Genomic DNA, 27,355 nt, shown 5'->3' with positions numbered 1-27,355 from the left:
TCAGAAATTTGACTTGAAAACCTGCCGTCCTTTCAGGTGTCCTCTGTACCTTGTCACTTCGGTAAAGTCTACGGAGATGGACAAAGCTATGGAGAAAGAGGCAGCCACAGTATTTGTACCATATACCAGAAAGCTCCCAGGGAAAATCGGACACAGTCTCAGAAAGCACCAAGTAAAAAATGTCTTCTGCCTGCCCAATAAAACAGGGCATTATTGCAAAATGTCAAAGATAGCTTCAGTTTACTGAAGGCCAGGGTACACTAAATTCCATGACAATGTGGCAATACATATATTGGACAAACTTTACACCATCAAAGATCGCTGACGAGAACACCAGTAGCACACTTGACTAATATATCCTAACAAGATGGCGATTGCAGAGCACTGTTTATCTGAGAGTCATGTGATGGAATATGAATGTACCAGGATATTAGCACAAATGTCATCATACTTGGGACAGTGTAGTTAGAGAGATGACTGAAATATGGGAAGAGACAGTCTTGTCAACTGGGGCTGGAGCTGTAGCCTCAGCAATGCTTAGGAAACAGCACTGAATCTAATTCAGAAGGAGACACTCAGCAAATGCAACAAGCTGACGGCTGGGGCAGTCGGAATGCATGTACTGTCACTGCTCCAGTTGTGTGTCACCAACCTCAGTCACCAGTGCAGTTGTCTCTTCAGTCACTGATTGACACCTTCGGGTGCGGACAATGTACAGAGTGCCTCATACGGAGAAGGAATAATAAGTCAGTCGTGCCCCCAGGAGGTCAGTTTGTGTGTGCACTTAATGTGTTTTATCAACCAACTGTTTCGTCCTTAACACTATGAACCATCGGTAACATGAGGACTGTTCAGTCAACTAATACACGAGGAGAAACTGAAGAATCATGTATTTTCTGTTAGCTGTTGCACCTAACAAATTTCTTATTGTATACTGCTGAAATTTTTACAGTCATTGATTTTCCACAACTCATCCTTTTGGTGTTCCTCAACATTCTGACAAAAAGAGGAGATGTAATGGTCTCCACATTTTATCTGATTAATTATGCTAATTATATCTTTGTGCATAAACAGTGAGACTTCTTACCACTGTAGGTTATGCTAATAACTATTATGTTCTTCCTTATTTTCACAGACATACAAACACTTTGCTTCACTGCCCTAAACTATAGTTCTCTGCAAGAACTAAATATATTTTCCCTGTACTGCATCACATAAGACGAAGCGTTGATACGTTGGAGGTGGAAATGGCAATCTGGTTCAAATACTTGTATCTGGTGGCCAGCTCTATATTTTGGTACAATTTAAACCTACTAAACAACAGTATATGTAGTTCCCATATATTGTATGAGAAACACTTCCTCCTACACAGCCTCAGCATCCATAGTAAATATTTTTTCAGATGCTGAGAAATACACCAGACAGCCTACTTCACAAGTAAAATTCCCGTGTCATCATTATGTCCGAAACAAATCAATCATCTTGACAGCAAATGAGTTAATGTATCTTGTAACACTCCTGCTTCCTATATATTTATGAAAATTTGATTCAAAAAGTTTTTTAAGTCCTTAACTGCAATTCTCACAGGTAATTAAATGTGATTATTGCAATATCTTAATAGTTTTGAAGCAAGAAGTATGGGATGATCTGTGTAGTTTGAAAAAAATCAGTGCTGCCAGTGATTGTTGACTGTGATAATTCATCCTGTTTCCCAATGTATGTTGTGGATTTTCCATCTGTTAATTATATAAGAGATGTGGAATAGATTTTATAGTTTCCAAATAAGTTTTGACACCCATGAAAAATAAACTCTTTTTTTTATTACAATTTTGAGTTCTAACAACATACTGGTCACAACTGCACTGACTGACTTTGGCGTAACACTGGCCCTTATACAGGATGGTCCATTGATTGTGACCGGGCCGAATATCTCGCGAAATAAGCGTCAAACGAAAAAACTACAAAGAACGAAACTTGTCTAGCTTGAAGGGAGAAACCAGATGGCGCTATGGTTGGCCCACTAGATGGCGCTGCCATAGGTCAATGGATATCAACTGCATTTTTTTAAAGTAGGAACCCCCATTTTTATTACATATTCATGTAGTTCATAAAGAAATACGAATGTTTTAGTTGGACCACTTTTTTTGCTTTGCAATAGATGGTGCTGTAATAGTGAGAAACTATGGCTCACAATTTTAGACGAACAAGTGGTAACAGGTAGGTTTTTTAAATTTAAATACAGAACGTAGGTATGTTCGAACATTTTATTTCGGTTATTCCAATGTGATACATGTACTTTTGTGAACTTATAATTTCTGAGAACGCATGCTGTTACAACGTGATTACCTGTAAATACCACATTAATGCAATAAATGCTCAAATAGATGTCCATCAACCTCAATGCATTTGGCAATCTGTGTAACGACATTCCTCTCAACAGTGAGTAGTTCGCCTTCTGCAATGTTCGCACATGCATTGACAATGCGCTGACGCATGTTGTCAGGTGTTGTCAGTGGATCACGATAGCAAATATCCTTCAACTTTCCCCACAGAAAGAAATCTGGGGACATCAGATCCGGTGAACGTGTGGGCCATGGTATGGTGCTTCGACGACCAATCCACCTGTCATGAAATATGCTATTCAATACTGCTTCAACCGTACACAAGCTATGTACCGGACATCCATCGTGTTGGCAGTACATCACGTAGTTAACATCTGTAGAACATTACGTAGGAAGTCGGCATACATTGCACCATTTAGATTGCCATCGATAAAATAGGGGCCAATTATTCTTCCTCCCATAATGCTGCACCATACATTAACCCGCCAAGGTTGCTGATGTTCCACTTGTTGCAGCCATTGTGGATTTTCTGTTGCCCAATAGTGCATATTATGCCGGTTTATGTTACCGCTGTTGGTGAATGATGCTTCGCCGCTAAATAGAACGCATGCAAAAAATCTGTCATCGTTCCGTAATTTCTCTTGTGCCCAGTGGCAGAACTGTACACAATGTTCAAAGTCGACACCATGCAATTCCTGGATTCTTAGTGGATAGAAATATGGTACGGGTGCAGTCAATGTTGATGTAGCATTCTCAATACCGACGTTTTTGAGATTCCCGATTCTCGCGCAGTTCGTCCGCTACTGATGTGCGGATTAGCCGCGACAGCAGCTAAAACACCTACTTGGGCATCATCATTTGTTTCAGGTCGTGGTTGACGTTTCACATGCGACTGATCGACCTTTTCCACAATTGGTAAACGGTCCATTTTAACACGGGTAATGTATCATGAAGTAAATACCGTCCGCACTGGCGGAATGTTATGTGATACCACATACTTATACGTTTGTGACTATTACAGCGCCATCTATCACAAAGCGAAAAAAGTGGTCCAACTAAAACATTCATATTTCTTTACGTACTACACGAATACGTAATAAAAAATGAGGGTTCCTATTTAAAAAAAACGCAGTTGATATCTGTTTGACCTATGGCAGCTAGTGGGCCAACCATAGTGCCATCTGGTTTCCCCCTTCAAGCTAGACGAGTTAGTTCTTTGTAGTTTTTTTGTGAGATATTTGGTCCAGTCACTATCAATGGACCACCCTGTATACATGGATGACAATGCATAGTTATTTTTATATTGTTATAATTCAAATTTTTCATATTTTACATTCAACACTATTAAATGAGATTTTAAATAAATTGACTTGTAATACAAAAAGTTTCCTAGGATAAATTTCATAAAATAAATCCCTCGAACAAGTAATATCCAACTATGTAAGATTTCATCAAAAACAAATTGGCATTCTGATAATATTCCTACTCAATTTTCTACTAGGTTATTTAAAATTAACCTGTCTCAACTGTAATGTTTAACTCGGATTACACTACTTGAGTTACATATATTAAGAGACGCATTTACTGTAAGGTCACAAAACTCGCGAGATAGTGATACGCACATACACGCATGGCGATAGTCTCGTGTACACAAGGTATAAAAGGGCAAAGCACTGGTGTAGAAGTATTCATACCCTGGTGATTAATGTGAAAAGTTTTCCCACTGTGATTATGGCCACACAACAGGAATCGACAGACTCTGAATGCGGAATCGTAGTTGGGGTTAGATGCATGGGACATCCAATTTCAGAGATTTTTAAGGAATTTATTGTTCTGAGGTCCACAAGGGTGAGCCAAGAACACCAAATTTTTAGCATTAGCACTCACAACGGACAACCCAGCAACCGACAGCCTTCACTTAATGACAGAGAGCAGTGGCATTTGCGTGGAGTTCTTGGTGTTAACAGATAAGCCCGACATAAATGCTTTTTCTAAGCCTGGTATTACACTATCAAATTTCTTTATCAAAGATTTGATCAAAGATGTGATCAAATATTGGTCAAATATAGTTGACTAAGATCTTTGACGTGGCACTAAAGAGGTATTACACTGTCATCATATTTTTCGGCAAAGTTCAAGATGGCTGACAACAACTACTTGTTATTAACCGCAGCAGTTGCATGTACCACAATTGCACTGTGTGCACATGCGGAATAGAAAGGGGGGGGGGGGGGGGGGGAAGGAAACGTACCTGGGTGAAGCCTTGGGTTTTAAGATGACACAATAAAAGCATTCAACAAAACTTGCTACGTGAGCTTATAGTGGAGGATGTCGAGTCGTACATCAATTACTTAAGAATGGATGAGCATAAATTTCTGTATGTGCTCAATGAAGTGTATCCTCATATCACAAAGCACAATACTTACTTAAGAACTGCTATATCTGCAGAAGATTCCTTGCTATAGGAGAGGGTTGGATTAGGTCAGGTCTCCAATCTTGGTATTCAGGGCACCTCACTTTGTAAAGTGCATCATCAGCTTCATAGATCTCTATTAATTTTGTAGTTGTTGGTACACACTAATTGTATTTACCAGCAATGTTTATAAAAACACTACAGATGACAGAACACTGCAGCGATGCTAGCATTCCACATGCTAACATGTCACATTGCAGTGAACAGAAGACAAGTGACTTCTTTGATCAAATCTACAGCGAGGCTCTAGATTTGATCAAATATTTGATGACATTTGACAAAGTTCCCTATTACACCATCAAATTTCTTTGATAAAGATACTGGACAAAGAAATTTGATAGTGTAATACTGGCCTAACCAGTCTGACATTGCCTGCAGCCACTCTCCTGGGCCCCCCCAGGGGATTCACAACTCTTTTGTGGATACGTGCGTAGCGAGCACGGGACCCCGAGCTGATGTGGCCTTCCTTCCTTTCCGGGCTGCATACCTTCCCTTTCCGCATCCTTCCCCATTCCCCATCTTCGCCACCCCCCCCCCCCCCTTCACCTCTGGCTCTTTCTTTCCCTTTCTCTGGGGTTATGGTTTGTGCCTCCGTCCGGAGACGGACGCTTGTACATATACTACATTCTTCGCCTTCATTCCTTGCTTGTAAGTCTTCATCCTTCCTTTGTCCTTCTCTTTTCCTTCCCTCTTCCCTCTACCTTCTCCGCTGCGGCGTTTGAGACCTCTCTTCTTTCCTTTCCCTTTCTCTTTCTTCCTCCCTGTGCGTGTCTGAAGGCCAACCCACGCACTTCCATGCGTAGCCGGTGACGGGGTAACGCGTAATTCCCCGCCCCGGGTAGACAGGTAGGACACGTACGTACCCCCTGGTAACGGCCAGGCCCAGGGAGGGGTGATTACCCGAGCTGATACCTTCCGAAAGTGCCGATTGGTCCCTCCGTCCGTTGGTCGGGAGGTGTGACCTGAGGTGTGAACAATCACCTAAGGCGGGAGTGCCCTCAGAGAGGGCCCCCACAAGGGAGGAGCGCGCCATCGGGGACGCCGGTAATCATGGGGGATTCTTCCGCAATGGTTTCCTCACCTTCCACTATGTCTGCTCATAAACGTAAGTTCACTGAGTCTCAACCACAGTCAGTTCTTCCATCGTTGCCACAGTTCCTTGTTGTTTCTCGGTCTGACGAAGGTCACGACTTCTCCACGGTCAACCCTTTCATTATTCAGAAAGGTGTCGACGCAATTGCAGGTCCTGTAAAGTCTTGTTCCAGATTACGGAATGGCACCCTGTTGTTAGAAACGGTCAGTGCCCTCCAGGCACAAAAATTGCTGCGTACCTCACTACTACACACCTTCCCTGTCCGGGTGGAACCGCACCGTACCTTAAATTCCTCGCGTGGAGTCGTTTATACGCGCTCCCTCGATGGACTGTCTGACGAAGAAATTCAGAACTACCTGTCTGACCAGGGCGTAACGGCTGTTCATAGGGTTATGAAAAGGGTTGACATGAACATCATTCCAACCCGCACTGTCTTCTTGACATTTGACAAAGTTCAACTACCATCGAAAATCAAAGCCGGCTATGAGATAATTTCCGTTCGCCCTTACGTCCCGAACCCTACGCGTTGCTATCGGTGCCAGCGGTTCAATCACACCAGCCAGTCCTGTTCCAATCCGGCCAAATGTGTTACGTGTGGCAGGGATGCCCATGAGGGTGCTTGTCCACCTCCATCCCCTTGCTGCATCAACTGTATGGGTGACCACGCCGCTTCCTCTCGAGATTGCCCCGTTTTTAAGGACGAAAAACTCATCCAGGAAATTAGGGTGGAGGAAAAGGTGTCGACCTTTGCTGCTCGAAAATTATTCGCCAGTCGACAGCCCACCGTGCCTCAGAAAGGAAACTACAGCACTGTCCTTGCTTCTCCTCGGCCAACAAAGGAGGCGGCCATGCAGACTTGCGACCTCACCTTTAGTGCCACGGTCGTCAGATCGGCCAGCGCAAAGATCGCCCGTTCAACCTCACCACTTTCGCCTGCCCACTCTCTGCCTCACCCTTCGTCGAGTTCTGCTAAATCTCGAGCCCAAAAGTCAGACACCAAGTCTTCGAAAAAAGAGCATACTCGTGTAGATTTTTTACGTACGGCAACGTCCCAACCATCGGTTCCTCCTTCCTCTAAACATCATACTTCCAAGAAGGCTACGAAGAAACCCAGTTCCTCTCCTTCTCCGCCAAGGCGTGTCCCATCTACAGCACCACCTGGCGGAAGTCGCCCTCGGCCGTCTTCTGTGTCGCCGAGGCGCACTGCTGGCGGCCGATCAACCGGCCGGTCGCTGGTGGCAGGAGCTGCTCCTGACCAACCTATGGATCAGGATCTTCTGCCTTCGGCTGAATGCCATTCCATGCTGTCGGTCGCAAGCTCAGAGCAGTCGTTGAGTTGACAGCGACCTTGGTCGCATTCCTCCATTTTCTGTTCACCCTATGTCCATTATCCAGTGGAATATCCGCGGTATTCGAGCCAATCGGGATGAATTGTCGATCCTCTTACAATCCTACTCGCCGGTCATCTTCTGTCTTCAGGAAACAAAGCTGCGTCCCCATGACCGCTTTGTTCTCCCTCATTTTCAGTCCGTCCGATTTGATCTCCCCTCTGTTGAAGGCACTCCAGCACACGGAGGACTCGTGATGCTTCTCCATGAAACTGTCCATTATCACCCAATCCATTTAAACACTTCCTTCCAAGCTGTCGCCGTCCGTCTTTCCCTTTCCGGATACACGTTCTCTCTTTGTACTGTATACATTCCATCGTCCACACCAATGGCACGAGCTGATCTCCTTCATCTTCTTGGTCAGCTTCCACCCCCATATTTGCTGGTTGGGGACTTCAATGCCCACCACCCGCTTTGGGGATCTCCACATCCTTGTCCACGTGGCTCACTATTGCTAGACGTCTTCCACCAAGCAGATCTAGTTTGCCTCAACACTGGGGTCCCTACGTTTTTGTCTGCCTCCACGGCAAATTTATCTCATTTGGACCTTGCGGTCAGTACTGTTCCGCTAGCTTGGCGCTTCGAATGGTTCGCCCTTGATGATACACACTCCAGTGACCACTTTCCATGTGTCCTTAGACTGCAGCCTCAACGGCCATATATGCGCCCGCGACGCTGGAAGTTTGCTCAAGCCGATTGGACACTTTTTTCGTCCCTAGCGACATTCGATGACCGTCACTTTCCCAGCGTCGACGATGAGGTCACACATATTACCGACGTTATTCTTACAGCTGCGGAACATTCAATACCACGCACCTCCGAATTGCCCCGGCGCCCCCCAGTTCCTTGGTGGAACGAGGCATGCCGTGATGCACTACGTGAGCGGCGACGTGCTCTCCGCGTTTTCCGCCACCATCCTACTTTGGCCAACTGTATCCGCTATAAGCAGCTACGAGCGCGATGCCGTCGTGTCATCCGCGATAGCAAGAAGGCAAGCTGGAAATTCTTTATTAGCTCATTTAACACCTTCACTCCCGCCTCGGAAGTTTGGAGTAGGCTTCGACGGTTCTCAGGCGCGCCTAGTTTCTCCCCGGTCTCTGGGCTCACTGTCGCGCATGATACATTAGTGGACCCCGTCGCAATTTCTAACTCGTTGGGTCAGCACTTTGCCGAGATTTCGAGCTCTTCAAATTACCCGCCAGCGTTTCTCCCGAAGAAACGTGCAGCGGAAGTGCGACCTCTTGCTTTCTCCTCTCAAAATCGCGAAAGCTACAATACTGTTTTCTCCTTGCGGGAACTCCAACATGCACTCTCTTCTTCTCGCTCCTCCGCCCCAGGACCAGATGGTATCCACGTCCAAATGTTGCTGCATTTATCAGCCCATAGTCTGCGTTACCTCCTTCGCCTTTATAATCGAATTTGGACCGACAGTACTTTTCCCAGACGATGGCGGGAAGCTATCGTCGTTCCTGTTCCGAAACCTGGAAAGGACAAACATCTCCCCTCTAGCTATCGCCCCATTTCTCTCACGAGTAGTGTCTGTAAGGTTTTGGAGCGTATGGTGAATTACCGTTTAGCGTGGTGGCTGGAATCCCGCAGTCTTTTAACACCTGCCCAATGCGGATTCCGAAAGCATCGTTCTGCAGTTGACCATCTTGTTGCTCTCTCCACTTATATCATGAACAATTTTCTACGGAAACGCCAAATGGTAGCAATATTTTTTGATCTGGAGCGAGCATACGATACCTGTTGGAGGACAGGCATCCTCCGCACACTGTTCTCTTGGGGCTTTCGAGGCCGGCTGCCCCTTTTTCTTTGTGAATTTATGGCAGAGCGCACATTTAGGGTGCGGGTGAACACTACTCTCTCCCGTACTTTCTCCCAAGAAAACGGGGTACCCCAGGGCTCCGTGCTGAGTGTTGTACTGTTTGCCATCGCTATAAATCCAATTATGGATTGTCTCCTTCCCGATGTCTCGGGCTCCCTCTTTGTGAATGATTTTGCGATCTACTACAGCTCTCAACGGACCAGCCTTCTTGAACGACGTCTTCAAAGATGTCTCGATCGCCTCCACTCTTGGAGTATCGAAACAGGCTTCCGTTTCTCTCCCAGTAAGACCGTTTGTGTTAATTTTTGGCGACGTAAGGAGTTTCTTCCGCCCTCCTTACATCTAGGACCTGTCCACCTTCCGTTTTCAGACGTCGCTAAATTCTTGGGTCTTACGTTTGACAGAAAACTGTGCTGGTCCTCCCACGTTTCCTATCTTTCGGCTCGCTGTCTGCGATCGCTTAACACCCTCCGTGTCCTGAATGGTACCTCCTGGGGAGCGGACCGAGTGGTCCTTCTCCGCCTCTATCGCGCCTTAGTGCGCTCGAAATTGGATTATGGAAGCATAGTCTACTCCTCTGCTCGGCCGTCTATTCTTCGGCGTCTCGACTCTATCCACCACCGTGGATTACGTTTAGTGTCTGGAGCTTTTTACACTAGCCCTGTGGAAAGCCTTTATGGTGAGACTGCTGAACCTCCGTTGTCCAATCGGCGAGCGGTCCTTCTAAGTCGTTATGCTAGCCATCTATCTTCCATGCCTGCTAATCCAGCCCATGCCCTTTTTCTCGACGCCTCATTTGATGTAGGGTATGCTGGCCGCTCCTCCTCCCTACTACCCCCGGGAGTCCGCTTTCGTCAACTGCTCCATTCTCTTTCCTTCCGCTTTCCTAAAACCTTTTTGACAACTTCGGGTACAGCACCGCCTTGGCTCCGTCCCCGGATCTGCCTGCTCCGTGACCTTTGTCGATTTCCCAAGGATGGTACCCCTACACTTGTTTATTGTCGTGCATTTGCTGCTCTATGTGCACAAATGCCGGACGCCACATTTATTTACACCGACGGCTCGAAAACATCGTTAGGTGTAGGGAGTGCCTATATTGTTGGCGACACCCCAAATCAATTTCGGCTTCCCGACCAGTGTTCGGTGTATACTGCGGAGCTTTACGCTGTTCTCCAGGCTGTCCACTACATCCGCCGCCATCGGCGGATACAGTACGTTATCTGCTCAGATTCTCTCAGCTCTCTCCTCAGTCTCCAAGCTCTTTACCCTGTGCACCCTCTGGTCCACCGGATTCAGGACTGTCTGCGCTTGCTCCACCTGGGGGGCGTCTCGGTGGCGTTCCTCTGGCTCCCGGGACACGCTGGTATCTGTGGGAATGAGGCGGCCGATATAGCGGCCAAGGCTGCAGTCTCTCTTCCTCGGCCAGCTATTCAATCGCTTCCCTTCACCGATCTACGGAGCAGTTTATGTCGCAAAGTTGCTCATTTATGGCATGCGCATTGGTTAACACTTCCCAATAATAAATTGCGGGAAGTGAAAGCTCTTCCTTGCGCTTGGACTTCTTCCTCCCGAACACGTCGTCGGGAGGAGGTAATTTTAACTAGACTCCGGATAGGGCACTGTCTTTTTAGCCATCGACATCTTTTAAGCGGCAATCCTCCTCCACTCTGTCCCCACTGCTCTCAGCTGTGGACGGTAAGACACCTTTTAATTGAATGCCCCTATTTTAATCCGTTACGCGCCCGTCTACAGCTATCGCCTGATCTATCGTCGATTTTAGCAGATGACACGCGCTCAGCCGACCGCGTTCTCCAGTTTATTAGTGCCAGTGAATTGACGTCAGTCATTTGAAGCTTTTTTTGGGGACAACAAACCCCTTTCTGTAGTGGATTTTTACGCCTTCCTTCTGCTTTTAGTTTCTCCAATTTTATGACTGTTCCCATTGCTGCTTGTTTTCAATTTCGGTTTTTTTACTGTTTCCTAAGTTACGGGCTGGGCGCTAATGACCATAGCAGTTTTGCGCCCTAAAACCAAACAAAAAAAAAAAACACTCTCCTGGGCTCATATCAGTTGGACCCTAGATGACTGGAAAACTGTGGCCTAGTCAGATGAGTCTCAGTTTTAGTTGGTAGGAGCTGATGGTAGGGTTTAAGTGTGGCACAGACCCCACAAAGCCATGGACCAAGTTGTCAACAAGGCATTGTGCAATCTGGTGGTGGTTCCATAATGGTGTGGGTTGTGCTTACATGGAAGGGACTGGGTTGTCTGGTTTGACTGAACCAATAATTGACTGGAAACAGTTATGGTAGGCTACTTGGTGTACATTAGCAGCCATTCATGGACTTTAAGTTCCCAAACAATAATTTCATATCACCAGACCACAATTTTTTGCTGTTGGTTTTGAAGAACATTTTGCACAATTCAAGCAAATGATTGGGCCAACCAGACTGCCTGACATAAATCCCATCAAGCATTTATGGGGCATAATGGAGAGGTCCATTCATGCACAAAGTACTGCACCAGCAACACTTTGATGGTTATGGGCAGCTGTAGAGCTATATGGTTCAAAATTTCTGGGTGGGCCTTCCGATGACTTCTTGTGCATGCCACATCAAGTTGCTTCTCCATGACGAGCAAAAGATGGTTGACACAATATTTGGAGATAGCTCATGACTTTTGTCACCTCAGTGAATAAATCAATACATAATTTCAGGTAACTATTCATATACAAATTTAATAGATTGGCTAAAATTAACAGACGCGCGAAATTTGGCACGGACTTCAATGCGAGATGCCTTTAATAGGTTCCACAATGAAACGTTGTCTCGAAATTTGGTAGAAAATCCGAAGAAATTCTGGTCGTATGTAAAGTACACAAGCGGCAAGACGCAGTCAATACCTTCGCTGCGCAGTGCCGATGGTACTGTTACCGACGACTGTGCCGCTAAGGCGGAGTTATTGAACGCAGTTTTCCAAAATTCCTTCACCAGGGAAGACGAATGGAATATTCCAGAATTTGAAACACGAACAGCTGCTAGCATGAGTTTCTTAGAAGTAGATACCTTAGGGGTTGCGAAGCAACTCAAATCGCTTGATACGGGCAAGTCTTCAGGTACAGATTGTATACCGATTAGGTTCCTTTCAGATTACGCTGATACAATAGCTCCCTACTTAGCAATCCTATACAACCGCTCGCTCACCGATAGATCTGTACCTACAGATTGGAAAATTGCGCAGGTCGCACCATTGTTCAAGAAGGGCAATAGGAGTAATCCATCGAACTAAGGACCTATATCATTGACGTCGGTTTGCAGTAGGGTTTTGGAGCATATACTGTATTCAAACATTATGAATCACCTCGAAGGGAATGATCTATTGATACGGAATCAGCATGGTTTCAGAAAACATCGTTCTTGTGCAACGCGGCTAGCTCTTTATTCGCACGAAGTAATGGCCGCTATCAACAGGGGATCTCAAGTTGATTCCGTATTTCTAGATTTCCGGAAAGCTTTTGACACCGTTCCTCACAAGCGACTTCTAATCAAGCTGCGGGCCTACGGGATATCGTCTCAGTTGTGCAACTGGATTCATGATTTCCTGTCAGGAAGGTCGCAGTTCGTAGTAATAGACGGCAAATCATTGAGTAAAACTGAAGTGATATCAGGTGTTCCCCAGGGAAGCGTTCTGGGACATCTGCTGTTCCTGATCTATATAAATGACCTGGGTGACAATCTGAGCAGTTCTCTTAGGTTGTTCGCAGATGATGCTGTAATTTACCGTCTAGTAAGGTCATCCAAAGACCAGTATCAGTTGCAAAGCGATTTAGAAAAAGATTGCTGTATGGTGTGGCAGGTGGCAGTTGACGCCAATTAACTAAAAGTGTGAGGTGATCCACATGAGTTCCAAAAGAAATCCATTGGAATTCGATTACTCGATAAATAGTTCCATTCTCAAGGCTGTCAATTCAACTAAGTACCTGGGTGTTAAAATTACGAACAGCTTCAGTTGGAAAGACCACATAGATTATATTGTGGGGAAGGCGAGCCAAAGGTTGCGTTTCATTGGCAGGACACTTAGAAGATGCAACAAGTCCACTAAAGAGACAGCTTACACTACACCTGTTCGTCCTCTGTAGAATATTGTTGCGCGGTGTGGGATCCTTACCAGGTGGGATTGACGGAGGACATCGAAAGGGTGCAAAAAAGGGCAGCTCGTTTTGTATTATCACGTAATAGGGGAGAGTGTGTGGCAGATACGATACGCGAGTTGGGATGGAAGTCATTAAAGCAAAGACTTTTTTCGACGCGGCGAGATCTATTCACGAAATTTCAGTCACCAACTTTTTCTTCCGCCGTCCACCTAATCTTCGTAACCTCTTAGTTCATCCCTATGAAATCCCCAAACCACCTTCCCTACCCTCTGGCTCCTACCCTTGTAACCGCCCCCGGTGTAAAACCTGTCCCATGCACCCTCCCACCACCACCTACTCCAGTCCTGTAACCCGGAAGGTGTACACGATCAAAGGCAGAGCCACGTGTGAAAGCACCCACGTGATCTACCAACTGACCTGCCTACACTGTGACGCATTCTATGTGGGAATGACCAGCAACAAACTGTCCATTCGCATGAATGGACACAGGCAGACAGTGTTTGTTGGTAATGAGGATCACCCTGTGGCTAAACATGCCTTGGTGCACGGCCAGCACATCTTGGCACAGTGTTACACCGTCCGGGTTATCTGGATACTTCCCACTAACACCAACCTATCTATCCGAACTCCGGAGATGGGAACTTGCTCTTCAATATATCCTCTCTTCCAGTTATCCACCAGGCCTCAATCTCCGCTAATTCAGGTTGCCGCCACTCATACCTCACCTGTCATTCAACAACATCTTTGCCTCTGCACTTCTGCCTCGACTGACATCTCTGCCCAAACTCTCTGTCTTTAAATATGTCTGCTTGTGTCTATATATGTGTGGATGGATATGTGTGTGTGTGTGTGTGTGTGTGTGTGTTTGCGCGCGAGTGTATACCCGTCCTTTTTTCCCCCTAAGGTAAGTCTTTCCGCTCCCGGGATTGGAATGACTCCTTACCCTCTCCCTTAAAACCCACATCCTTTCGTCTTTCCCTCTCCTTCCCTCTGTCCTGATGAGGCAACAGTTTGTTGCGAAAGCTTGAATTTTGTGTGTATGTTTGTGTTTGTTTGTGTGTCTGTCGACCTGCCAGCACTTTCATTTGGTAAGTCACATCATTTATATAAGGAAACATTCCACGTGGGAAAAATATATCTAAAAACAAAGATGATGTGACTTACCAAACGAAAGCGCTGGCACGTCAATAGACACACAAACAAACATACACACAAACATAAAATTTTTTGTGTGTATGTTTGTGTTTGTTTGTGTGTCTATCGACGTGCCAGCGCTTTCGTTTGGTAAGTCACATCATCTTTGTTAAATTTTGCGCTGGTTGGTAGACTTTACCAGTGAATTGTTGGAAAGTGAAGGATATGTGATCTATAATGGTATTGTCATTAAAACAAAACTTGGTGTACAGGATCTGGGCTCAGTGACTTCGTGGGACACGTATTTGATGAAATTAATTTTGTAAATTTAGAAAATATTGTCAACAGGAGAACAGCAATTTAGCGCTAGAATTTGGTTAAAATAAGTGTAGATCGCCAAGTGATCTAGACTGTTATTTTAACGAAATTAATTTAGTATGCTGTTTGTTTGTTCAGTCACTGAATGAAGGCATCATTTATCTGACTACACATTAATTTTACTTGTTGTGTTTGGTAATCCATTAATTTACGGAAACCAGTTGCCAAAACTTCTGAATGAAGATGATCAGTGAACAGCTGCATCTGACTTGTCACTAATGTTGTACATCCGCAGCTCATGGTCTAGTGGCTGGTGTTGCTGCCTCTGGATCTGGGGTCCTGAGTTCAATTCCCAGCCAGGTTGGGGATCTTCTCTCCTTGGGGACTGACTGGGTGTTTGTGTTGTCATCGTTCATCATTCGTGATCAGGGGTGCTGACTTATAAAAAAAATATTGGGCGGCCCATACTGGAGGTCATGCCCCATCAAATTTCCTAAATTTTAGATGAAAAAAAGTGAGTTTTAAAGTTTTTTTAAGCATTGTAGTCATATGATCAACATTAGAACCCTGAAAACTGGACTCTCAACACTCCGCGAAACTCGACAAGCCTGACACATTTTTTTGGCTTTGAGAAAAAAAAAAAAAATACACACACTCAATATTTTCATAAAAAGCTAATTTAATTTACAGTAATAATTATGCTTATAGACTATTACAGAGCAGTGAATATATAGCTCTGAAAAGACTGAAATTATATTTAAATAAATCCTAAACTATCATTAAAAGAATAAAATGTAAAATATTGCTGTCACACAGTGATAGCACTTTAATTAGTAAGTGAAATAGCTAATTTAAACTTACTTTCAATAATACTCAGGGTTCATTAAATAAAAACAACACCTCAAAGTTAATGCTTTAATACAGTTAACAAAGTTAGTACAGTATGCCTAATACTTCCAGTCAAAAAGTATGTAAATAGTGGGTCTTAATTGAGTCTTACATCTTAAAAATGTGTAAGTATTTGAAAATAACTAATACAATACTATAGTAATACAGTACTAAACTAGTACTAACATTTTGAAACTGAAAATTTAACATTACATGTGTATTTAATTCTCTATTGTATAAAGATTTTTAATATTGCTCTAAATGTCATTATTAGGGCTAGTGTGTCTTTAAAAGGTGCAAATGTCAACTGTCTGACTGGATTACTGAATATGAAGTCGTTGATGACTGGTCGGATATCCAATTCATCGAAAACATCTTGGCGAGCATGAAGAACAGCCAAGTTGTTCAATTGCTTCTGTCCCATTGTTGATCGGAAATATGACATCAGACGTCTGAGGGCGCTAAATGACCATTCTGATGTTGCTGTCATGATTGGAACTACTTGGAGAAGCTTAATGCACTTCAGTACTCCAAATAACATTTCTCAAACTGCAGGCTCTTGTGTAATGTACTTTCTTACATCACGCATGTTTTTTAAGACCAGTTGTTTTTATTAGCGATATCGCCAAACATATTCAAATGTAAGTGCAGTCTCTCAATGTCTGGGTCATTTTTTAAAAACTCGGTTGATTTTTTTCCAAATTTGTTTCACCTCTTTTTACTAAAAGCAAGCACTCTTGTTCAACTGCAATGACCTGTGTGAGTCCAGTTGAAGCAAATTGCACCGTTTCTCAAATGTCAATGCAAATAGCTTTGTAGTATTCCTTTGGGGTTTTGAAAGTGTGCGGTGAGCTGGCTTCGTTGGTTTCATTCTTCTTTGGTATACTAAGATTCCGAGGAAGCGAAGGATCCCAAAAGTGTTCAAAACTATCACACCTTCCATTCAATATACAAATCAAGCCCTCACACATTTTTTCCAGATCAGCATGAAGGCATTGAATTTTTTCATTGATGTCCTCTACTGGGTTCATTGCATGGCAATAAAGACATAAAAAGAAAGGTCTTGAATTGTAACATTGACTCAAGGTAGCCTGCAAATTTGTAACCTGCCTCTGTTTTGTCCTCTGCAGAAAGTTTTTCAATATTCTCAAGATACTGGAAGCTCTCGTAGTCCATCAAGTCAGACAAATGGGTCGCAGACCAGCTTAGTTGGTGGTGCTCTCGCAGCGTATGCTTCTGAAAAGTCCCATCCTTTGCTTGGATTCCCTTGCAGTGTTTATTAAGTCCTTGGATAAAGCCATAATATCCATCATAGAAGTAAGATGGCGGAGACTGTCTACAACTGCCAAGTCTAAACTGTGAGCAGTGCAGTGCACAAAACTGTGAGCAGTGCAGTGCAGTGCACATAACGTGCTTTTGGTTGTATATCAAAAACTAACTTTTGTAGTCCTTTCAACTTACCTCTCATATTCGAGGCACCATCATAGCACTGTTCTCTTAAGTTATCCATTGACAAATGAAGATGATCAAAAACATGTGATTCAGGGCTGGTGGTCTTGTATAACCCAATAAAGTCTTTGTTGATGATTAAGGAATCATCAACAGCACGAATACAAAATGAAACTTGTTCATGAATCAAAAAATCACTTGTTTTGTCAACCATAATAGAAAAATGTTGTCTTCTTGATTGAAGCCAATACCTTTCTCAACACAGACTTTCCTAGTAGATCAAAAATTTCATTTTGAATATTGTGGGATGTCCACTTATACCCCAAATGCCCTAACCAATCTTTAAACTCAGGTATGTCATTCTGTCGGAGTTCCAACAAATGAAAAACAAATTTAGTTTACATCTTCATGCCCTCTAATTGCTAGTCCTTGTCAGCTTAGAAACTGCGCTGTAGTAAAAATTGTCTCAAGAGCTAAACAGCCTTTCATCATATCACTATCTAACTGTTCATTCGATTGGGAGGACACACTATAATATATTTTTAGCATCTTCCTCTTTGCAGGTGTTGCAAAAAAACTTTTTCAGTAGATGCTTCATATTCTAGCCATGTATATTTGATTAACCAAGACTTCTGAAATGATCTTGCATTACTGGATTGTCCAGGTTTCGGCTGTGAACATTTCTCACCTGAAGATGACAAAGCAATTGATGACACACTAATTGTTGGAGGTTGACTTGCAGTATCATCAACTTCCAAGTGCGCCTTTTTGGTAACAAATTAATCCATTGCAAACTTAATTCACAATACACTAAGAGACTAAAGTAAACGAATAAAACATAGTCATATAAAATAGTCCACTAGACACTGAAGTGTGAACACTAAACACATCTGCAGCATGCACTGAAATAAACTATCCACACTGAATGACTGCAACAGCAGGGTGGGCTTTACATAGCCGCGGCATCGTAATGTCTCGAAGCATCAAGGCAACACGAGGTGGAGGGTCTCAGGCGCTTCTGCTCCAGTCCTTTTGATGTCTCCACGGCCACAGTGCTGGCCTGCCGGCGCCAGACTTTACCTGAAGGTTCGCGCACCGGGACAAATTCTAAGTGTATTACTACCGTAATAATTATTTGTTTTTTTTAAAAGGGAACTATTGTCAAAAAAGGAAAATAAAAAATTCCAACTTAATTTTGTGATTTTACAAAGCATAATATAACTACCCCCCAAACGAATTTCTGAGAGGGCTCGGGCCCCATGGAGTCGGCGCCTGTGTTAGTTATGTTGGCTAGATGATTGGACTGTGTAAAAATTGGGGATTAGTTGGGTCAATGTAATGGTGTAATGAAATACCATGTTGAAGCCTCAAGGTACCATTTTACTGACTCTTTGAATCTCAAAAAATATTGTGTGCAAGATTCTGACAAAGCATACAGTTTTATTAGACATGCTTATCTAGAGTATTCTGCAAAATCATAGTAATTTGTTAAACACTTGACAAACTTTTCCTTTATTACTGTAGATAACATATTTTACTCATTGCCCTGCAATACTTCTATTCTTTTGGGCATCTTCTATTTTCAAAAATAAAATTTCAGTTGTTACAGAGGCAATTAACTCACCTTTCACACTTGTAATTATTACTTAATTCACTTGGTATCCTTTTTTCAAGTCTGACAGATTATCTTTTAACCAAGGATGTCATGTAAATATTTTTTCAATGTTTTCAAATACAGCCACCAGATGATGGAGGAATAATCCTCCGAAACATGTTGTGGAGGATCAGTAAGTGTGATTGATTAAAGCAGTTTGTATTTCCAATTGAATATACATACATTGTATTCCAGAAATGTGATGTGAAGTTGACATTTGAAATTTAAATTACTAGGGATTTCTTTTGAAACTACTGAAAAGTGTCCAGTAGCAGTAATTTGTATTTCATAAATGACCAGTGATTCATATTTTCTGTTTCAGGTTTTGGAGGAAATGTGGTTAGAGAGGCAGTTAAGGCTAAAGCTCAGTGGTATGTTACCGACTTCAAGGAATTGCTGGATGCCCTCCAAGAATAATAAATCGAAATTTGAAACATGTTGTTGGTACAGAAGCAAATATTTTGGCTGTGATAAATGTGGAACGAATACTAACATGTCTGTTGTGATTTATTCTTTGTTATAATTTGTCATTGTGTTCTGTATTATGAATTAAATTTTCTTAAATGTAAATTGTTAGTTACTTTTTTTATAATAACTATTAGCCATCCATAACACATAAATGAAAAAAGGGGCAAGTCCCTGCAATATATATAGTATTTATGGAATGAAAATTAACTTCCTCACTGAGTAGTAGACAGTGAGCTGTCGAAAGTCGCATAAAAAAAGAATTGAAATGTAGGATGAATTTTGTTTTGAACTAGAGTATGTGCAACCCCCCCCCCTCCCCCACACACACACCTGAAGCAGCTAGTATACGAGATAAATGCAAGAGGGACAGGCACAAGGTGCATAGAATGTGAATGCAACATGGCAGCTAGCTTTATTGCATCTGTGCAGTGCACTGTGACATATAATGGATTGGGAGGGGATGACACACCAGAGGAAGGGAAGAGAAGAGGGTATATGTGTAGGATGTGTGAAGTTAGGATCCAAGGGCAGAGGTTTCTTTGCTTCTGATGGAGACAGAGAGCACGAAGATCGCAGATTTTCTACTACTCTGTAAATTTAATGCAACCAGTTAAAAGTTTAAGAAAACAGAATGTCGTTATACATGTAGTAACTAAATTCCATATGTTTACTTAGGTGTTAAATTAGAATTTTTGAACATGATGCCTTTCATTAAGTTTGACTGCCCACTGGAAGTCTGGAATGCATTCATGGAGATTATCTCAATCATAATGATTATTATAAAACTATAACAAGATAGATCTAGCCACTGCTTTCTTCAGGAGGTTAAATATCAGTACAGCCGATAGGCATAAATGAAAATAGACAACACTATCCTATCTATTGGAACAAATAATTCCGTCCTCCAGGAGGTGAGAGGGATGGGTTGGAGGAGGGTTATAACGGAAGAGTTGGCCACTCAGACCTCACGATGAAAGGAACCCAACTTTTTTTTAAGAATGAGCAGGCAAGGATGAATACTATGTATTTTCAGACATTCCTGGCCATGTTCTTCACTAGCTTCTATCCTACACCCACCATCAGCACCCCCCCCCCCCCTCACCCGAACTTCACACTATTAATGTGCACTCATAATTTTCTCTGCAGTCTCCTCCTTCATATACGAGGTGCGGCTAGAAAAAAACCAGACTGATGCTGGAAAAAACATTTATTTACAATTTCATGTTATCTCCTTCAATGTACTTTCCTCCTCGGTCTCTACACCGCTCCACACGAATTTTCCACTGTTCATAGCAATGCTGCAAATCATTTTCGGTAAGTCCATACATTACTTCCGTTGCTTTTTCTTTTACTGCTTCAACAGTCTCAAATCTAGTTCCTTTCAAAGCTGACTTGACTTTAGGGAAAAGAAAAAAGTCACAGGGGGCCAAATCAGGTGAGTAGGGTGGATGATCTAAGATGGGAATGTTGTGTTTTGCCAAAAACGTCTTCACTGACAACGCACTGTGAGCTGGGGCATTGTCTTGGTGAAGGATCCATGACTTTTTTCTCCACAAATCGTTCCGTTTTCTCCGTACTCGCTCACGTAGGGTAGCCAGGACGCTAATGTAGTAATGCTGATTCACTGTTTGTCCCTCTGGTACCCAATCAATGTGCACAATCCCTTTGATGTCAAAAAAAAACAATCATCATTGCCTTGAATTTCGATTTTGACATTCGTGCTTTTTTTTGTCGTGGAGAACCAGGAGTGTTCCAATGCGATAAACAATCATCGCCGTACACTTGTTGTAACATTACAAACGTTTCACTTGCAGATTTTCCTAGTTTGAAACAAAATTTGATGTTGACACGCTGTTCTTTCTGTGCACTCAACATTTTCCAATGCACAGACAAAATGTCAACTACTTAAAACAGACGCCACGGGCAGACTGAGTGCAGGAGGCAGATGAAACTCGAGCAGTAGGCGGAGCGAGAGTCATGTGACAGGCCACGCGACTTTCAGCCTTATTGCATTCGTTTTATTGTTTCACCAGTACTAGTCCGGTTTTTTTCTAGCCACACCTCGTATAGCACCAGCTCTCTCCCGACCTTCACTACTCCACTTTTTGAGCCACACAATTTCGCCCATCTGCCAAGAATAAGTTCACAGATGCTGCATTTCTATCTTATTCCATTGCTGCTTTTACCTCTAAACTTCCCTGCCCTCCAATTTTTACTATTCTTTTCATTATTTAAAAAGTAAAGAGAGTTAGACGATGATGATGATGACGACGACGATGATGATGATGATGACGATGATGATGATGTAAACAATTACAAGCAGTACTTGTAGTAGGCTGGTGACTACATCAGTAACAAGTATAAAGAACAGTAACCCACTTGTGTTTTGCTGAATAGTCTGCATGTCAGATACTTTCTGCAGCTATTCCATTGATTGTGGACAGAGTACACTACATTATACTGACACTGTTGCCGCTATCCCCACATCAATGTACGGCAATATCAATTTTAGATCATTATCGTATCCCAACAATAACAGGTTTCTTTGCCTCAAATGATCTCAGTATGGATGGGAAGTTGAACTCCAATCTTCCTTCCTTTTATTCATTTTCTTGGTTTATCTCTAATTTGGGAGAAAAGAAAAAATGCAGAAAGGTACCCTAGTCTGTACACCACCACATGTGCATGGGGAGGAATTACTATGGCAGTTTCACAGAGTGAGATCCACTACTGCTTTTGCTGACGTTAATGATCTGTCATTTTATTTTAATCGGAAGGCAGAATTAGTCCTGTTGTAGATGATACAAGCATGTTGTGAAGCTGAACAACGAAGCTTCAACAGAGAAAACAGTAAATGATATTTTTGATAGTTTCACAGAGTTCTGTACAGTCGGAAATATCCCAGCTCCTATTAACCTAGTTTATCAACAAGAAGTAATTAACAGGCTAGAAGACAGAGTTCATATAGTGCATACTGATACAAACTTCAACTGGAAGAACTGTACAGCAGTTATGATTAGGTCCAGTTAATGTTGCCATAATTGCCGACTTTGAGGTATAGAGGTCAGTGAATTAACATATTTTCATTCATTGACATACTACACCATAGTATTCTGGGATAAATCCTTGCCTAGGCAAAAAGGTATTTGCACGAAAGAAAGTAATTAGAATTATGAGTGGACCTCAAAGACGTATACCTCGGATGTCTCTCTTTAACCCTTAACTCGTGAAGTGCGGTCTCTCAGACCGTGCAAAAATTTTCGACCTCTCTCCCCAAGGCCAGTTGTGGTGGAATGATTCTATACTCCCCCAACCCTCCTTAAATTGCCAAGCCTATGATGTTTTGTTGTAGGTTGTGTTATCGCCTTCAGTGTTTATTGTTGATATGTGATATCAATAGGTGTTGGAGTCTCCTAGACCGCACCTCGTGAGCTATGTACCTGTTTTCTTCAGTACAGTACCATATAGCTCAAAATATGGTTGCATGAATGTTTCAGTTTTAACTTTCCTGAGTTTCATGAAATTGTTAGTCTGTCTATGGAGGAAGCTGTCAGTGATATAGGCAAAGAAATAAACACAAAAAGACATTGATTTTACATTAGCCAGTTCTGCTTTCGAACAAGAGTATCATTCAGAGGAAGAACTTCAGGACAGTTGTGATGGGGATCTGTCTGTTTCTTCAATGAAATACGTAAAGTGTCTGTTAAAATCGAATGTGTTCCGAGTGGTGAGAAGAAAAATGTAGTTCCCAGCAACGGATGTCAAGTTGACAAACTGTTTTTTATACGTACAGGTGGAATTTTTATGTGCAAATTTAAACCCTGGAGTTTAGTTTTATTTGGAAATTTATTTGCTACAGAGATTTTACAATTTTTCAGAATGTAAAATTCAGTACTTTAAAAGTCTGTTTATGTGTACTATTTAAAAGAACCACACAAAATTATGTGCTTCTGTGTGATAAACAGTAAAATGCTGCAGGCTTTGTATAGTACAATAAAATAAACTAGACGGCATAATCTGTATCACTTCATAGTCTCGGGTGTTATTGAATTTAGCGTATGTTAAAATTCACGAGTAAGTAAGAAACATGTATTTTTTTAAACTTTCTGGCAGATTAAAACTGTGTGCCCAACCGAGACTCGAACTTAGGACCTTTGCCTTTTGCGGGCAAGAGCTCTACCATCTGAGCTACCGAAGCACGACTCACGCCCGATCCCCACAGTTTTACTTCTGCCAGTATCTCGTCTCCTACCTTCCAAACTTGACAGAAGCTCTTCTGCGAACCTTGCAGAACTAGCACTCCTGAAAGAAAGGATACTGCGGAGACATGGCTTAGCCACAGCCTGGGGTATGTTTCCAGAATGAGATTTTCACTCTGCAGCGGAGTGTGCGCTGATATGAAACTTCCTGACAGATTAAAACTGTGTGCCTGACCGAGACTCGAACTCGGGACCTTTGCCTTTTGCGGGCAAGTGCTCTACCATCTGAGCTACCGAAGCACGACTCACGCCCGGTCCCCACAGCTTTACTTCTGCACACAGTTTTAATCTGCCAGGAAGTTTCATATCAGCGCACACTCCGCTGCAAGTGAACATCTCATTCTGGAAACATCCCCCAGGCTGTGGCTAAGCCATGTCTCCGCAGTATCCTTTCTTTCAGGAGTGCTAGTTCTGCAAGGTTCGCAGGAGAGCTTCTGTAAAGTTTGGAAGGTAGGAGACGAGATACTGGCAGAAGTAATAAGAACATAAAGGTCCAGAGTTCGAGTCTGTCGGGCACACAGTTTTAATCTGCCAGGAAGTTTCATATTAGTGCACACTCTGCTGCAGAGTGAAAATCTCATTCTGGATGTATTTCTTGGTTTTCTCCAAAAATATCCCTGCCTCAAGATACAGGCCTCCAAGGATGACACCTAAAATCTCTGTAACGGTGATAGATATTGTATTAGAGTTTTTTTTTATTTGAAAGATAATTGCTTTATGATTACAATGCTTTCCTCCATTTGGGCATATCTGTCAAAGTTCTTTTACTGTCACCTTTTGAATTTTTTTTAATAATTTACAGAAAAAACATTTTTCAAAAATGCCAGTCCAGAAAAATTAGATTTCTTTCTGTTTATTAGTACCAAGTAGTACTATATTCTCTGTAAAAGAGAGCTTCCACTTTTAAGTTAGACAAGTTTTATTTTCAAAAATCATGTTTCTCACTTTCAAGGGTTATGTATGTCTTCACTGAAGATGTCCTGCGCAGCTCTGGACGAAACGTTAGGAGCTGAAGAGTTTCATGGACCACGACCTTACATCCCGGAAGGTTTACCAGAAGATATGTCAGCCGGTCGTGAAAGCCTTCATACTATGTTCACTTAAGTTGTTTCTTATCAATTTCTTTGTTAGTTATTTCTTTTCACTTTCACTGTTGCAGTTATTTCTTACATTTTGTTGTAGTTTGTCAGTTTCTTTGTTGTAGTTGTTCATTGCAGGATTCTGTATTGTAGTTGTTCAGTGCTAATTTGTTTACTGAAGGGGCTTCTAAGAAATCTTGAGACCATCCAGTGAGTTGTGTGTTTTTGTGAGAAATTTGCCAGTTGACACAGTTGCAGTGTGTTTTGTGAAAAGGTCTGTTTGCAATGTCTTCTGACTGGGGGAACAGAAGAGTGGAGTGTGCTGACTATTTGCATATCCATAAAAGAGTGATATATAAGACAAACACAAAATCAGACTTTGTTCAGGTTGGGAATAAGTGTTCTCATTTGAAGACTCTGTTTCAAAATGAAGATGTTTCCAGTGATGACTTTTTGTGTTCTAAATGTTTTGACAGAATAACAACGATGATAGTATCTGAACAAGGTGAAGCATCCCATGGAGCAGATTTTGCATCAATAGAGGAAGAATTAAATAGCCTGAATCAGTCAACTACAGAGGTAGGTGCTAGTCCTGTTAAGAAACCGTGGTCAGTGAAGTAGAGTCGCAAGCTCTATGCATCAACAAAGTGCAGAGAAATTACTAAAGCTATGGATGAATACACTACAGCAAAACTGACCACACTCTTCAAAGCAGAAATTCCATCTTCAGAAGAAAATGAACCAAAGCACTCTTCCACCTCTTCCCAGGAATTTTTCACAAATATCAATTCAGCTGTTGAATATTGTGCATCCTACAGTGAAAAGGTGCAAGTTTTAACTATTATTCCAGAGACATTTTCAAAGAAAACAGTTTTGAACCACGTTCCATCAGTATCAAAGTATATGGTAGACAAATAAGAAATGTGAGGTCCATAAAAGGAGTCTTTGGAAGACCAGCTGCCTATCATGGTCATCCTGTAGAAGCAACTGAAGTTCAAATAGTGCAGTCATTTTATTGGGAAGGTAAATGGGACTGTTCTCACCAGAGCGCCAACAAAAAAGGCACTATAACTGTAACAGTTGAAGGTCACAAAGTTGTGAAAGTGAAGTAGTACATGCTCACAGTATTAAAGAAACTTTTGCAATTTATAAGTGCAACTATACAACTTCACATATTGGAAGATCAAAATTTTATGCACTACAACCTAAGTGGGTAGTTCCACACCCACCTATGTGTGTACTGCGCAAATTTTGATCTTTGTGTGGTAAATTTGAAGAACTTACTCGAGTATTTGACATATGACACCTTGGTTGGGCGTGTGAAGTCATTAGTGGTCTGTGACGTAAAGCAAGAGACTTGTTTGTTTCAAGAATGTGGTGACTGCCCTGGAAAGGGAGGGCTGTCTTTACAGACACTTGGCCTGGAAGACATACCAGGTAACTCTGCAGGAATTACATATGCAACATGGGAGGAAAATAAATTAATTAAGAAAACTGTTGCCTTTGACAGTTTCATTGATGAATTTGGTAAACAGTCTGTGAAAGCAGTAACACACCAGCATCTGAAATAATTACAATAACAACACATTGCAGAAGTGAAAGGGTGTGTACAGGCTGAAGAACTATGTTTAGTGCTTCACTGTGATTTTGCTGAGAACTGGTCTGTAATTCTACCACAAGAAGTACCAAGGATATAATTGGAGTAATGACCAGATTTCAATTTTTACAGGAGTGACATATTTTCAAAACAAGACCACAAGTGTTGCAGTTATATGTGATGACACAGGACATGACTCAGCACATGCTTTGCTAGTAATGCACAAAATTATTTCTAATGGTGCTCCTAGTCATTTTAAGAAGTGTTACCAGCTGTTTGAATTGAGTAAGTCACTTGTGCCATCTGCTGGGTATACAGTGCTACTGGTCAAGGGAAGGGGCCATGTGATTGTGTAGGAGGCCTGCTGGAAGCCCCATGCTACAAAACAAAGCTTTTCCAGACCAAATACAGCTGCGATTCAGAATGCTGATGATTTTACAAGAGTCATGAAATCTTTCACATCCACAGCCCTCATTCTTTTGTCCAAAGAGGAAATCGAAGAACTCCATGAGCAGAAAAAAGAAGAATGGTCCAAACTAACTACTCCTGTGAAAGGAATTCAGAAGACACATTTTTGGACTCGAAGTGATGGCCGAACTCATTTTTCATGCACTTTAAAGAGCAAGAAAGAAGAAATTTTGTTCATTTGGCCAACACCTCAGAAACAGCAGGATAATATTCAGATTCATAACCTGAGAAGGGGGATATTTGTGGCGGTTGTGTATGACTGTGACTGGTGGATTGCAGAAATTATAGCTACCAGTTATGAGTTAAACGAAATTGTAGTAAACTTTATGCTACCACATGGACCAGCTGCTGGATATAGGTTTTGCAGCTGAAGGACAGCAATGCCTTCAGTGCTCACTACCTGTTCACAATGTTTTGAAGGTTGTTAGTGCCCCATTTGCTATTTGTTTCGACAGGAAGGCATCACTCTATATCAAAGGAAGATACTGAAGGAATGGAACACATTTTTAGTTCATTAACTGGCTAATTTCAGTGCAAAACAGAGTGCACAGAAGTTGTATACATTGAAACCTTTAAGTCTTTGGACCTTTCACGTATATTTTGGAACTACTTAAAATGCTTGAAAAATGAGTCTGTTACTCATCTTTCAAAACTAAAATAATGTCAAATAAGGCTAGGTTTAATTTTTACGAGCCTGTTATGTGATAATAAAAAGTGTTTTATGTATGGAAAAATTTAAATTGTTTATAAAACCTGTTCAACCTAAA

The 27,355-nt window shown here is 42.2% G+C and overlaps 1 protein-coding gene across 3 annotated transcripts in view; it reads left to right on the top strand.

Moving 5' to 3' along the window:
- Nucleotides 1–19,287, top strand: part of LOC126191784 (phosphoserine phosphatase) — a 72,145-nt gene extending 52,858 nt beyond the window's left edge. For all 3 annotated transcript variants that reach the window (XM_049932551.1, XM_049932552.1, XM_049932554.1), the window contains one exon: nucleotides 19,040–19,287. In XM_049932551.1, coding sequence (XP_049788508.1) covers nucleotides 19,040–19,134 — 95 coding nt within the window. In that variant the 3' untranslated portion in view covers nucleotides 19,135–19,287. The remainder of the gene's footprint in view (nucleotides 1–19,039) is intronic.
- The last annotated feature ends 8,068 nt before the right edge of the window (nucleotides 19,288–27,355 follow it).

The sequence above is a fragment of the Schistocerca nitens genome, chromosome 1 (assembly GCF_023898315.1).
Source record: "Schistocerca nitens isolate TAMUIC-IGC-003100 chromosome 1, iqSchNite1.1, whole genome shotgun sequence".
NCBI classification, from domain to species: Eukaryota; Metazoa; Arthropoda; class Insecta; order Orthoptera; family Acrididae; genus Schistocerca; species Schistocerca nitens.
This window is presented reverse-complemented; position numbering and strand designations above follow the sequence as displayed.